Source organism: Mustela erminea, chromosome 18 (assembly GCF_009829155.1).
Source record: "Mustela erminea isolate mMusErm1 chromosome 18, mMusErm1.Pri, whole genome shotgun sequence".
Taxonomy (NCBI): domain Eukaryota; kingdom Metazoa; phylum Chordata; class Mammalia; order Carnivora; family Mustelidae; genus Mustela; species Mustela erminea.
Window position 1 is genome coordinate 18929635 of NC_045631.1, and position 15375 is coordinate 18945009.

A 15375-nucleotide genomic window follows, 5' to 3' on the forward strand; every position below is an offset into this window, starting at 1 on the left:
AGCTAGAACAAATTAATAATATTGAATCAGCTACCTCTTTTTCCATAGCAGCCTGATGTTTCTTGATAAGTTTCTCCATTTCTGCAGCAAAATTGTTACGCTGAGTTTCAAGATCTTTGTCTAATCTGAGGCGATGTTCATCCATCTCAGCCTTTAATTTATTTTCCAGAGTCATTAATTGCTTTTGATGTTGCCGCCTCATTCTCTTATAGCCAGACATCTGTTCTCTAAGCTCAGAGTCCTGCTCGTGTTCTTGCATTTGTCTTGTAACCTAGACATACAAACAATGGACAGAAAAGAACAAAATAAAGTAAAACATTTTTTTCAAAAGCATTTTATTTATTTATTTATTTATTTGTCATAGAGAGAGAAGCGAGAGCAAGCACAGGCAGAGGCAGAGGGAGAAGCAGGCTCCCCACCAAGCAAGGAGCCCGATGTGGGACTCGATTCCAGGACACTGGGTTCATGACCTGAGCCAAAGGCAGCCGCTTAACCAACTGAGCCACCCAGGCGTCCCTCAAAAGCATTTTAGATCACTCTGCAATTAACTAAGCAGGCAGTTAATTTAAGCGATCCCAGTTAGCAGTTTTCAATTAAATTTCGAGCACGTCTTTTAAAGAAATAAACAAGCTGATTCTAAAATTTATATGGGAATAAATAAGGCCAAGAATATCCAAAACATTCTTGAGGGGGAAGAAAAAGTTGGAAGACATATACTTCAGCAATCAAAACAATGTGGTACTGGTGTAAGGGCAGACTGACTTGATCAAAGGAATAAAATAAAATCTAGAAACAGACACACACATACTCAGTCAAGTAGATTTTCTACAAAAAATTGAGGTTAATTCAAAAAGGGAAAGTGTTTTTTAATAAATCCTGCTGAAACAACTAGTTCCCTGTAAAAATAAATAAACCCGATTCCTGTATCACTCTATATTCAAAAATTAATTTGAAAAGAATGATTTGACCTAAACATAAAACTTAGAATCATAAAGAAAAAGAAGACATGGACTACTGTGTAAGCAAATATTTCCTGGATAGAACACAAAAGGCACAGGATATAAAGAAAAAAATGTAATAGCCAAACTATGGCAAGAGTCCAAATGTCCATCAACTGATGAACTGGTAAAGAAGGTCGGTCTCTCTCTCTCTCTCTCTCTCTCACACACACACACACACACAAATATGACTCAGCCGTCAAAGAGAATGAAATCTTGCCATTTGCAACAATGTGGATAGAGCCAGAGTGTATTACACTAAGGAAAATAAGTCAGAGAAAGACAAATACCATATGATTTCACTCATATGTAGAATCTGGGAAAAAAAAAGATGAATATATGGGAAGGGAAAAAAAAGAGAGAGAGGGAAGCAAACCATGAGAGACTCTTAAAATAGAAAACAAACTGAGGGTGGATGGAAGGACATGGGCAGGGGATGGGCTAAGTGGATGATGGGTATTAAGGAGAACACTTGTTATGATGACCATTGAATGTTACATGTAAGTGATGCATCACTAAATTCTACTCCTGAAATCAATACTACACTATATGTTAACTAACTAGAATTTAAATAAAAATTTGGAAGACAAAAATGTATAAACTGCATTTTTAAACTGAGCTGAAATTCACTCACAACCCCATGATCAAGTCGCATGCTCTTCCAACCTAGCCAGCCAGGCATCCCTAAAATTAATCATTTTTAAAAAAGATTTATTTATTTTAGAGAGAGCGCACACAAGTGTGTGAGGGCATATGGGGAGGGGCAAAGAGAGAGGGAGAGAATCCTTAAGCAGACTCCCTGCTAAGTGTGGAGCCTGATGTGGGGCTGGACCATGACCTCAGCTGAAATCACAAGCCAGATCCTTAACCAAGTGAGCCACCCAGGCATCCCAAATTAATCATTTCAAAGTGAACAACTCAATAACATTTAGTATATTCACAATGTTGTACAACTACCACTTTAATCTAATTACAAAACATTTTTATCATCTCAGAAAAAAATCCTATTCCCCATTCTCTCCTGGTAGCCACCAATTTATTGTCCATTTCTATGGATTCACATCCTTTTTGGATATTTCATATAGCCATAAGATATGTGATCTTTTATGCCTGGCTTCCTTCATTTAGCATGTTTTCAAGGTTCATCCATGTTGTAGCAAGTATCAGTATTTCATTCCTTTTTATAGATGAATAAAATTCCACTGTATGAATATACCATAATTTATCATTCATCTGCTGATGGATATGGCTATTGTGAATAGTGCTGTTATGAACATGTGTGTGCATGTACTTGTTTGAGTACTACTTTTTGATTCTTTGGGTATATATGTAGGAATGGAATTGGTGAGTCCTATGATACTCTATGTTTAACTTTCTGAGGAACTGTCAACTGTTTCCCACAGAAGCTGAATCATATTACAATCATATTACATAAACACAATTACAATATTATTACACACATATTACCAGAAACACACAGGATCTCTCATTTTTCATGTCCTCCAATAATTATTATTTTTCTTTCTTTTTTAAAGATTTTATTTATTTATTCGACATAGAGAGATCACAACTAGGCAGAGAGGCAGGCAGAGAGAGACAGAAGCAGGCTCCCCGCTGAGCGATGTGGGTCTTCATCCCAGGACCCTGAGATCATGACCTGAGGTGAAGGCAAAGGCTTAACCCTCTGAGCCACCCAGGTGACCCTATTTTTCTTTTTTTTAAAAGCCATCCTAGTGGGTATGAGGTGGTCCCTCATTGTGGTTTTGATTTGCATTTCGCTAATAACTAATTATATTGAGCATCTTTTGTTGTACTTGTTGGTCATTTGTTTATCTTTTCTGGAGAAATGTCTATTCAAGACCTTTATCCATTTTTTAAAGGGAGGAGGGACGGAGAGAGAATCTTAAGCTGGCCCCACACCCAGCGTGAGCCTGACATGGGGCTTGATCTCATATCACAACACTGAGATCACGACCTGAGCTGAAATAAAGAGTTGCCACTTAACTGACTGAGCCACCCAGGAACCTGTGACTTTATGTATTTTATTACTATTTATTATTTATTTTTTATGATTTTATTTATTTATTTGACAGAGCATAGGGCCAGACAGCACCAGTGGAGGGACTGGCAGAGGGAGAGGGAGAAGCAGGCTCTGCACTGAGCAGGGAGCCCGACACAGGGCTCAATCCCAGGACCCTGGGATCATGACCTGAGCTGAAGGCAGATGCTTAACCATCTGAGCCACCCAGATGCCCCTATGCATTTTTTTAAAAAGCTTTATTTATTTTAGAAAGAGAGGGAGGAAGAGATAGAGAACATGCAGGGAAAGGGGCAGAGGGAGAGGAAGAATCCCAAGCAGACTCAGCACGGGAAGCAAAAGGCAGGGCTCAATCTCACCGTCCTGAGATGATGACTTTAGCTTAAACCAAGAGTTGGTCACTTAACCAATGGCACCCACCCATGCACCCTGCTTTATCCATTTTTTTAAATCAGATGGTTATAACTGGATTTAAAAACTAAAAAATTTTTAAGTTTTCATCAAGTAGGAAAAAGAACAGGTAACTTACACATGATGAAAAAATATTTGCAAGGTATATATGAGATAGAATACTATAACCAACTTTTATAAAGAACACCTACAAATCATATTAAAAAGATGAGTATTTGAATAAGAAATAAAGTAAAAAGATGGGGCGCCTGGGTGGCTCAGTTAGTTAAGTGTCTGCCTTCAGCTTAGGTCACGATCTCGGGGTCCTGGGATGGACCCCATGTTGGGCTCTCAGCTCAGTAGGCTGTCTAAGGGATATTCTCCATATCCCTTTCTGCTCCTCCCCGCACAGCTTGTGCTCTCTCTCCCTAATAAATAAAATCTTAAAAAAAAAAAAAGAAAGAAGACAACAGACTTGACTGCAACACTCCACTTAAGAAGTGGAGAACAGGGCGCCTGGGTGGCTCAGTGGGTTAAGCCGCTTCCTTCGGCTCAGGTCATGATCTCAGGGTCCTGGGATCAAGTCCCACATCGGGCTCTCTGGTCAGCAGGGAGCCTGCTTCCCTTCCTCTCTCTCTGCCTGCCTCTCTGCCTACTTGTGATCTCTCTCTGTCAAATAAATAAATAAAATCTTAAAAAAAAAAAAAAAGAAGAAGAAGAAGTGGAGAACAGGGGCACCTGGGTGGCTCAGTGGGTTAAAGCCTCTGACTTCAGTTCGGGTCATGATCCCAGGGTCCTGGGATCGAGCCCCACATCGGGCTCTCTGCCTGGCGGTGGAGCCTGCTTCCCTCTCTCTCTCTGCCTGCCTCTCTGACTACTTGTGATCTCTGTCTGTCAAATAAATAAATAAAGTCTTAAAAAAAAAAAGATGACACAAGAATAGACAATAAGCATGTGGAAAAGGGCTTATAATGATTACTTCTTTAGTCCCAGGAAAATGAACAAATACTATGAAATTCCATTTCATACCACTGGAGTGGCTAAAATAAAAAAGACTGACAACACCAAATGTAGGAGAGAATGTAAACCAATTAGAACTTAAATACTGCTAAAACAAAACAAAACAAACGTACACACTGCTAATGGGCATGTAAATAGTATACCCATTTTTGGAAAACTGTAAGATTCTTGGGAGGTTAAACATACACATACCCTACAACTCAGTTATTTTACCTTCAGCATTTATCAACAAGGAATTACAATATCATGTTCACATGAAGACTTGTACAAGAGTGTTTATAGCAATCTTACATGCCCAAAGAGTAATCAAACCAATTGTTCATCAATAAAGAATGGGTAAAAAAATTACACATTCACACAAGGGAAAACTACTTATAGTAATAAAAAAGAATAAACTTTGGTGTGCCTGCGTGACTTAGTTGGTTAAGGGTCTGCCTTCAGGGGTGCCTGGGTGGTTCAGTGGGTTAAAGCCTCTGCCTTCAGCTTGGGTCATAATCTGAGGGTCCTGGAATCGAGTCTTACATCAGGCTCTCTGCTTGGTGGGGAGCCTGCTTCCCCCTTTCTCTTCCTGCCTCTTTGCCTACTTGTGATCTCTGTTTGCTAAATAAATAAATAAAATCTTAAAAAAAAGGGGGTGTGTGTGTGTCTGCCTTCAGCTCAGGCTGGGAACAAGCCCTGCATCAGGCTCCCAGCTCAGTAGGGAGTCCGCTTCTCCCTCTCCCTCTGCTCCTCCTCCAGCTCCTGTTCCCTCTCTGTCTCTAATAAATAAATAAAATCTTAAAAAAAAATGAATGAACTTTAATGAACACAAGACTGATAAATTTCAAAAAAATTAAGTTGAGCAAAATAAGCCAGATACAAAAAAGTACATTCTATGATTCCCTTTATATGAAACCCAAACAGTTAAAACTAGTAAGAGTGAAGAGACAGAAAATGGTGTTCATGGCAGTGGAAAATGACAAAGTGGGGGCGGGGTATGAAGGGAACCTATTGTGATGACTAGAATTTTTACATCTCTCTTTTTTTTTTTAAGATGATGGATAACTAAGGCAAAAGCCATTGTAAAAACTCTTCAAATTGAATACCTAATATCAATTTATTATATGAAAACAGCCCAAGGCAGAAGAAAGAATGGGTTACAGTACATGGTAGTTATACTGAGTGATACAGTATAGTTACCTTGTACATAAACCTATACACACTCTTAATGTTTTATCTGAAATAGAATTACTAAGTTTAAGAATATGGATCTTAAACTTTCTAAATCTGTAATTTAAGAAGTGTCCTTAAGAAAAGGGAACCCTGTGTACTGTTGGTAAGAATGCAAACCAGTGTAACTACTGTGGGAAACAGTAGGGAGGTTCTTCAAAAAATTAAAAATACAAACACAAATGACCTATTAATCCACTACTGGGTATTTACCCAAAGAAATAGAAAACACTGGGGCACCTGGGTTGCTGCATTGGGTAAATGTCCAACTCCTGAAGTCGGCTTAGGTCATGATCTCAGGGTTGTAAGATCAAGCCCTGTATCAGGCTCTGCACTGGGCAGAGAAGTCTGCTTAAGATTCTCTCTCTCCCTCTCCTTCTGCCCCTACCCTCACTCCATCCCTTAAAAAAAAAAAAAAAAAAAAAAGGAAAAAAAGAAACAGGAGAGGGTGGGAGGAAGAAAGAGAAAAAAGAGAGAGAAAACACTACTTTGAAAAGATACACGAACCCTTATGTTCACTGTAGTATTATTTATAATAGTCAAGGAATGGAAGCAACCCAAGGGTCCATCAGTAAATGAATGGATAAAGCACATGTGGTATATATATGAATATTGCGATAAAAAAGGAGATCTTGCCATGTGCAACAACATGGATAAACTTGGAGGGTATTATGCTAAGTGAAATAAGTCAGAAAGACAGAAACAAATACCCTATGATTTCACTTACATGGGGAATCCAGAATACAAATGAAGGAACAAACAAAAATCAAAAGACTCTTAAAATACACAAAACAAACTGGTGGATGGTGGGATGGATAAAATAAATGATGGGGATTAAGAGGTACAAACTTCCAGTTATGAAATAAATAAATTATGGAGATGAAAAGTACAGCACAGGGAATACAGTCAATAATACTAACAACTTTGTATGGTGACAGATGATGACTACTCTTATTGCGCTGAGCACTGATAATGCAGAGAACTGTCAAATCACTATGTTATATACCTAAAACTAAAATAACACTGTATGTCAACTATACTTAAGAAAAAAAAGTGTGGGGCACCTGGGTGGCTCAGTGGGTTAAAGCCTCAGCCTTCAGCTCAGGTTGTGTTCCCAGGGTCCTGGGATCGAGCCCCGCATCAGACTCTCTGCTCAGCAGGGAGCCTGCTTCCTCTTCTCTCTTTCTCTGCCTGCCTCTCTGCCTAGTTGTGATTAAAATCTTAAAAAAAAAAAAAAAAAAGTGTATCCTTAAATAATTTGAGGGAGCCAGAAACTGGTACAGAGTGTTTGAGAAACATTTTAATATATGCGAAGTCACAAAGTCACATGAATTGGCATCTCTCTAGGTAATACCTCTTTAGGTATTTATTAAAATAGTCATGGGGGCGTCTGGGTGGCTCAGTGGGTTAAAGCCTCTGCTTTCGGCTCAGGTCATGATCCCAGGGTCCTGGGATCAAGACCCGTATCGGGCTCTCTGCTCAGCAGGGAGCCTGCTTCCTCCTCTCTCTCTGCCTCCCTCTCTGCCTACTTGTGATCTCTCTCTGTCAAATAAATAAATAAAATCTTAAAAAAAAAATAGTCATGAAAAAACCATCAAGCAATCTTTGCCACTTGCTCTGTTCAAAAATTATTTACATGTTGCAGAATTGCAGAAATGACCTGCTTCCTCAGGATGGGAGATGGCATTCTTGACCCCATGTCATACAGAGTCATGGGCCATTGCATGGGATTTACAAAATCTGCTTATGCAGTTGATAATTCAGAAACTTTTTTTCTCAGATATATATTTTATACTTCCTGTCATATTTTCTAACAGTTTACTTTTCCTATGATATCTTAATTTCTTTTTATCCTTTAGTATCCTTTATTATGTGTTGGTCCTACTTTTTTTGACTGATCAGAGTAGTATGCAGCCTGCTAAAATAACATCCTTAATAATGGATACATAATCTATTTTTTTAAAGTAATCTCTACACCCAATGTGGGACTCAAACTCACAACCCTAAGATTAAGGGTCATATGTTTTACCAAGTGAGCAAGTCACACACCCCCCATAATCCATTTTTATTATTTTTTGGGAAACCAGAAGAACTACATTTTGAATACATCAAATTGAATTACTTGCTATTTCCCAAACATTTCTCCTCATTCCCTCACTTCAGTATTAGCTTCAGTATTTCTTTACTGAAGAAATAGGTTTTTATAGGTTAGCTTCAGTATTTCTTTACTGTTAATTCTTATATAGAAGTAACATTTATCCTCCTCTCTGTGCCTAAAATCAACAACTATTAAAAGCTCCAATAATTTGTTTTCTTTTTTGTTATTTTTAAAAAGACTTTATTTATTTGAGAGAGAGACAGCATGAGTGTGAGCAGACAGGGAAGGAGAGAGAGAGGGAAAGAATCTCAGGCAGACTTCACGCTGAATGCAGAACCCCACTTGAGGCTTGATCTCAAGACCCTGACATTATGAGCTGAGCTGAAACCAAGAGTGGGATCCTTGACTGACTGAGCCATCCAAGACAGGCCTAAACAATCTGTTTCCTAAATATTTCTTTTATGCCCCAAATCAAAAGTAATGTGAACTCCTATTTAGCACCTTCCAGCCCTCCTAAGTATTTGATATATTCTAACACAATGGTTCTTTGTGTATGTTTTGAAGACATCACTAGTTTAACATCTCAGCATATTCTGTATATCTTTCTCATAAGAGGCACTTAAATGCTGAATGAGTATTTTGCAAAACAAACCCCAAATACAAAAAAGAAAAATAAGATATAGTTGTACTTCAGTACAGGTGCCACAGTCCAATATGAAAAATATATTTCTAATTCAGGGGAAGAACATACCAGTGATGCCGTCCGTATAGTAGCAAAGTGTTCTCGATTACGATAGTGTGATTTATGACGAGACACTTGTGGTGGAGATTGTGGATCTGATGCTCTTGTTCTAGGCTCTCCCTCTTCTCTGTAATTTTCTTCCTCCTAGGCAAAGAAAGAAACAATACTATTGAACAAATACAGCTAATCTGAACTTTCAAGAAAATTTAAAGATAACTTGATCAATTTATCTTAAAGACATAATTTTAGAAAGCAAGAACAAAAATTGTGAATGCCAACATTTTATTTTCAACATAATTAGAATCAGGAAACATCATTCTCTCAGTATATGGAACAGCAAACCGATTTAGGATCAGGAAATTTATCAGGTTAGATCTATATCCTACTTACTATATAGAAAATGGAAAAGCTTTAGTAATTCTAAACAGCAGTAAAAAAAAATTATCCTAATGCTCTTAGGTTTTCAAAGCAATAATATATCTTAAAAATACCTTTTTAATTCTTCTATAATTTGTCCAAATAATCAAAAAAATAACTAAAAATTTTAAGAACTGGTCTTTCCTTATATATGTCTTAGTTTATTAACTGAAGAGGAAGTGAATTAAGTAGCAACCAACTGATTATGAGAATAATCTTTTTTACTGCTGCTTCTATTGCCTAAGTACATAAAAATTAAACATGATTTTGCCCTGAAGAGTACTACTATATAACTACTATATAGTCATTCTTAATGACTTTTTGTGTGAGTGTAGTAGAACATATATAATATGAAATTTTCCATTTCAGCCATTTTGAAATGTACAATTCATTGGCATTAATTATATTTCCAATGTTGTACAACCACCACCATTTCCAAAACATTTCCATCACCCAAATAGAAATTGTACCTGCTGACAAAAATTCTCCATTTTATCCTCTACTCAGTTCCTGGTAACCACTAATCTATTCTGTGTCTCTATGAATTGCCTTTTCTGATATTTCATGTAAGTGGAATTATGCAGTATTTGTCCTTTTGCATATGGCTTAATATCACTGAGCATAACATTACTTTTTTAGCATAACATCTCAAGGTTCACTCATGTTACAGTATGCATCAGAATTTCATTTTTTCACAGCTGAATAATACTCCCTTATATGTATATCTGATAGTTTATTTATCTATTCATCTGCTGATTAACACTTGGGTTAGATCTACCTGTTAGCTCTTGTGCCTAGTAGGATTTTAGGTAATACTACAAGCTTTGAAGTTAAAAAAGAAGTATTCCTATTGGTTGCTAAAAACAAGTTACCTGACTTTCAAAATGTTTTCAAGAAAATTAAAAATTCTGCACTCAGAAGTGTGAAGAATACTGTAGCAAAACCCTTATTTCTTAAACCCCAAATTTACAATTATTGGCAATTACATTGTTTTATTTTAAAGATATAAACATTATGGACAGTACAAGTCACTTTTGATCATTACCCTCATAACCCTTTCTCTTAAAAGACAACCATTATCGTGACTTTCATGTGTGTACGTAACTATTTTTAAATACTGTATTTTTCATGAAACTAACTTCAAATTACATATTAACACAGTGTTGCTATATTTCTTTCTTCTATGATTTTTAAAATGTCCTTTTAATATTCTTAAAACATTAGTTTCCCAAATGCAGACATTATACTTGGAAAATAAGCCTAATGCCACTTTATTTTTATTTTTTTAAAGATTTTATTTATTTATTTGACAGAGAGAAATCACAAGTAGATGGAGAGGCAGGCTGAGAGAGAGAGAGAGAGGGAAGCAGGCTCCCTGCTGAGCAGAGAGCCCGATGCGGGACTCGATCCCAGGACCCTGAGATCATGACCTGAGCTGAAGGCAGCGGCTTAACCCACTGAGCCACTCAGGTGCCCCACTAATGCCACTTTAAAGTAAGTTACCTAATTATGTTCCAAATTTCTGAAACATCCAAGAGACTCTCCGAACTAATCAGTTGAAGAAAATTATTTACCAAAGTTGAAATTGTATTTACTGAAATGCAAATACTCACAGGTTTTAAATGGATGACAGAACTATTAGACATCACTGTGTGGTCTCCTTCCATCATATCCAGCTCACTCTTGTCATCTGAGGCATCTGGAAGACTGTTAACACTACTACTTTGGCTACTGGCGCTGATGGACATGCTGGGAATAGACTGATTACTTCCAACACTATTCACTGTTCCTGTCCGGCCAACACCATGATCTTGTTCCTAAGGGAAAAGAGAACTAGGTTCAAATATCTGTATCTCTTTTGAAATTGCTAATTATAATCACCTATCACGCTGCTTAGCACACAATCTTTAGAAAGAAATTTAGAGGTCTAACATGGGAAATTCCCTCTATTTGCCAAGACCAGGAAGTCTACCAACTGAAAAATAAACAAATAAAAATAATTAATAAGTAAATAACAAAAAGCCCAACTGTGTCAAAAATTTAGTTCATTAGTTATGGGTTATTTCCAAAGTATAGCATTTTCTCTAAGTTGTTTGACATTTTCTGAAATCCATTTCTACCACACATCTCATGAGGTATATATATGGAGATATTCTGGTCATTTCTCAGTAATTCCCATGGTTAAAACAAACCCCAATCTTTTTTCAGTCCTATAAATAACCACTTTCAGTTGTTACTGTTGTTAGAGTGCTGGCATGCACATGCAAGCAGGGTGGAAGAGGCAGAACAGGGAGAGAGAGAATCTCAAGCAGGTTCCACATGAGAGCTCGAGGCAACATCTTAATTCCACAACCTTGATCATAACCTGAGCCAAAATTAAAAGTGTGAGGTTTAACTAACTGAGCTACAAGGTGCCTCTTAGTTGTTATTTTTCAAGGAAGACTAAGTATATTTTTCTTGTTGAGAAAATAATCTCTGGCCTACCCTTTTACATCAATTTATTTAAAATTGATTCCTATCTACTATTTGTAAATTAAAAATTACATATTACCTGTACATTTAATCATACTCATAAAAATGCTTTTATGAAGTAACCAGGCAAGCCATGGTATCTGGGCACCAACATTTTAGTAGTCTTACCCAAGATTCTGTAAGATATGGAGAATTTCATAAAGACATATGGTGCATATATACATATATATAAAGTATAAATATATATATGAATTTTTCTTACATCCTAGCCTAAAAGAGATGCTATTATAGATTTAACTGCATTAGAATTTTATTAATTTTACTTTATTGAAATATTTTATATATCTAAAAAAGCTCCATTTTCTTTCTTTCTTTCTTTTTTTTTTTTTAGATCTATTTACTTTAAAGAGAGTGAGTGTGGCTGGGGTGTGGTTAGCTAGAGGGAGAGAGAATCCCAAGCAGACTGCACCAACTGTTGAGCCATACACAGGGCTCAATCTCATGATCCTGAGATCATGACCTGAGCCAAAACCAAGAGCTGATGCTTAACTGACTGCCCTACCCTTATTACCCTCAAAATGATTTTCTAATGATTACTATATGAACTAAAAAACAAAACCAAAACTGTAAGTTAAGAAAGTCTTGTATTTCACAGTTCATTAATTGTGTAGCACTATTAAAAAAGAAAAGTAAATAACTATTACTCCTGGTCTCAGAATGCAAAGTGATCTCTCACTGGAAAGCAATTATTATTATTTTTAAATATTTTATTTACTTATTTGACAGAGAAAGAGAGATCACAAGGAGGCTCCTTGCTGAGCAGATAGCCCAATGCGGGGCTTGATCCTAGGACCCTGAGATCACGACCTGAGCCGAAGGCAGAGGTTTAACCCACTGAGCCACCCAGGCGCCCCTGGAAAACAATTTAAATAATAAGTTCTATATGTATCTTTCCTTGTGAGGAAGTTCTGTAACATTTCTTCTGCAAATCTGTATTTCCATACTCCCTAAAAGGCAACATGGAAAGAACATGTGAGAGTTGAGATACATGAATCTGAACCTATATTAACCTATGATGAGTTAATCACTCTGAGCTTTGCTTTACTCATCTGTAAAATGAGTATTTTAGAACTGTACAGATGGAATGAAGTGATACAGAACAGCAAAGAATCAAGTATCCCTGACAGAGCACAACACATGATAACTCTAAAGACTTCTGAATGAGTACTGTCAACTTTCATAGTCTGTAATTTCAAATATTTCCAAAAGCATGTCCCATGGAACCATACAAGGCAAAAGAGAGTTCAGTATCCAAAAAATTTGATGGCTACTGGATTAAAGTTGAATAGGTTTCTTTAATAAAAGACTCTGCATAGCTTTACTGTATCAATGAGCACTACAAAGGGGCTGGGTTTAAAGAATGCAAAACCCTTTTCCCACCTGGGACCTTACAGGACCAATGTTAAGAAAACATAATCTGGGAAGCACTAAAACAAAACATTCACGGCAAGACAAGTTGCACAAGGAAAGAAGCTAATAAAGAAGCAAAGCTCAATATCTGAATCATTTCTAACTTATTACCTCCTCTTCCTCCTGTGCTTCTACTGCTGGTCCATTATGTGCCTCCTGAAAAAGGAGTTTCTTCATCTTTCGATACTGCAGATTGTCCAGCTCTCTTACTGCATCCTTTGTCCTTTGAATGAGATCTATTAACACTGTTTCAGGACGCTCACGAAGAACAAACATGTGCTGATAAGAACAGAAAGTAAAAGTCAGGTGGAAGCCTATTTATTTTTTCAATCAGTACAAATGTACCCCTTTCCCAGAGTGTACTTACTATCTTAAGTAATCATGATAGATAACACATATAATCTATAGCTATTTAATTCTATTAGAGTTTTGACTTCTTGTATTTACCAAACTCTCATCTCTGTACATACACTCTGGGCATGCATAACTACCCCTGTACATTATGGAAATATGGTACCTTTGTTGACCAACTGAAAAAGCAACATTGAAATAATCAGAGTCTAATTAAACACTAATAATTAAGTCTAATTAGAGACCTAAATAAGGGCTAAATAAAGGTTTACATATTATTAGAACTGATTTCATAGAAAAGGTATGTTCACTTCTGGGTTGTATTAGGTTTTAACAGGAATGTATTTCTGGTGAATTATGTAACATAAACTTGGGTATTATAAGAAGTTCCTTTAGATGCTGGATAAATAATACTCTATAACTAGCAGTTGCTTAAAAGACATTATATTATTAGTGATTTTTACCACTAACATTTAATAAGCTTAACCTTATCTAATACAGAAAAATAGAACAATTCCACCATCAGAATAATCCGTTATATTTTGACTTATTTCTTTCCTTTTTTTTTTTTTTAAGATTTTATTTATTTATTTATTTGACAAAGAGACAGACCACAAGTAGGCAGAGAGGCAGGCAGTGAGAGAGAGGGAAGCAGGCTCCCTGCTGAGCAGAGAGCCCAATGTGGGACTCGATCCCAGGACCCTGGGATCATGACCTGAACCAAAGGCAGAGGTTTTAACCCACTGAGCCACCCCAGGCGCCCCTTGACTTATTTCTTTACAGATATATTCTGTGTATAAATTTTGTTCTGTGGATACATAGCATACAGATTGCAGAAAGACACCTTTTGCCTTGAGTTCTGAGATATACTTGAATTCTTATAATACTTTTATAATTTTTACATATATTTAGAATGTATATGAGATAAATTTATAATTCTTATAATACTTTTACCTTTGTGATTCAAATTTCTTTAAAGAATTTTTTCTTTTGCCTTTTGATATTTTAATTATTCAAAAAACTTTTTTTTTAAACTTGGCTCCTTTTTTTTTCAAGTGGCCTCCATGCTGGGCATGAATTCATGGGACTTGAACTCATGACCCTGAGAGATCAAACCTGAGCTGAGATCAAGAGTCGGATGCTTATAAAAATATATGTTTATAAAAAATAAAAAATTAATAAATAAATAAATAAATAAAGAGTCGGATGCTTAACCGACCAAGCCACCCAACATCCTTTTATTTAGCTTTCTGACTCTGCACTTGTACCTTCAACACTTTCACAACAATTTTCTGCTCCTCAATAAGAAAAGCACACTTGATCCTGTCATGAACACACTTAGCACACATGGAACCCTCACAGGCTCCACTGACGTCTTTTTTGTTTTAGATGATCTTATAAGAACTGGGGTGTCACAGCACAAACTACTCAAAGTCCACCTGGGAGCACAACACATGTGCTTTTGGGTGTTTTTCCAACTTTCTTGGTATAAAGGTAAATGATTCTATTACCAGGGGTTCAGGACAACCTAGTTTTGTTAGATACTGTATTGGCCTGACCATTCTGAATGCCTATGGATGCCATTCCCCCAAGAGAAAAAAGCTTCTCTACAGAATTTTAACAATATGATATTTTGTTCTACTATCATTGTCATAAGTATTATTTCAAATTCATAAACATAATGTCTATGGGTTACTTCATCAATTATTTATGCTAAGATCACTTAACCATTACTCTAATTCTGGACAGTTATTTCCAATTTTTAATTCCCTTTTTTTTTTTTTTTTAAAGATTTTATTTATTTGAGAGAGAAAGAGAGCTAGAAGCGGACCTCCCACTGAGCAGGGAGCCTGATGCTGGGCTTAATCTCAGGACCCTGGGATCATGACCTCAGGTGAGGGCAGATGTTTAATTGACTGAGCCACCCAGGCATCTCACAGATTTAAATTTTTTTCTACCAATTCTTCTTATGATAAACTGCAACAGAAATATAATTAGGCCACAGGGAAAGAAGTACTTGATAGATAATTCCTTATCATTTTCAATTTCCTGCTATAAACCAGGAAAATTAATACTATATGCAGACTTGGGATCTAATCACCAAATATCTGGCCCTGGTGGGTTGGGTTATTACCAAAACAGCTTCTTTTGCTTATATAAGGCAAGTTTA

The 15375-nt window shown here is 36.6% G+C and overlaps 1 protein-coding gene across 5 annotated transcripts in view; it reads right to left on the minus strand.

Annotated features, from left to right (window-relative positions):
* Window positions 1–15375, minus strand: part of TAOK1 (TAO kinase 1) — a 172101-nt gene that overhangs the window by 40456 nt on the left and 116270 nt on the right. For all 5 annotated transcript variants that reach the window (XM_032321232.1, XM_032321233.1, XM_032321230.1 and 2 more), the window contains 4 exons: window positions 12966–13133; window positions 10526–10729; window positions 8505–8639; window positions 35–271 (listed from right to left, as the gene is read on the minus strand). In XM_032321232.1, the coding sequence (XP_032177123.1) occupies window positions 35–271; window positions 8505–8639; window positions 10526–10729; window positions 12966–13133 (744 nt within the window). The remainder of the gene's footprint in view (window positions 1–34; window positions 272–8504; window positions 8640–10525; window positions 10730–12965; window positions 13134–15375) is intronic.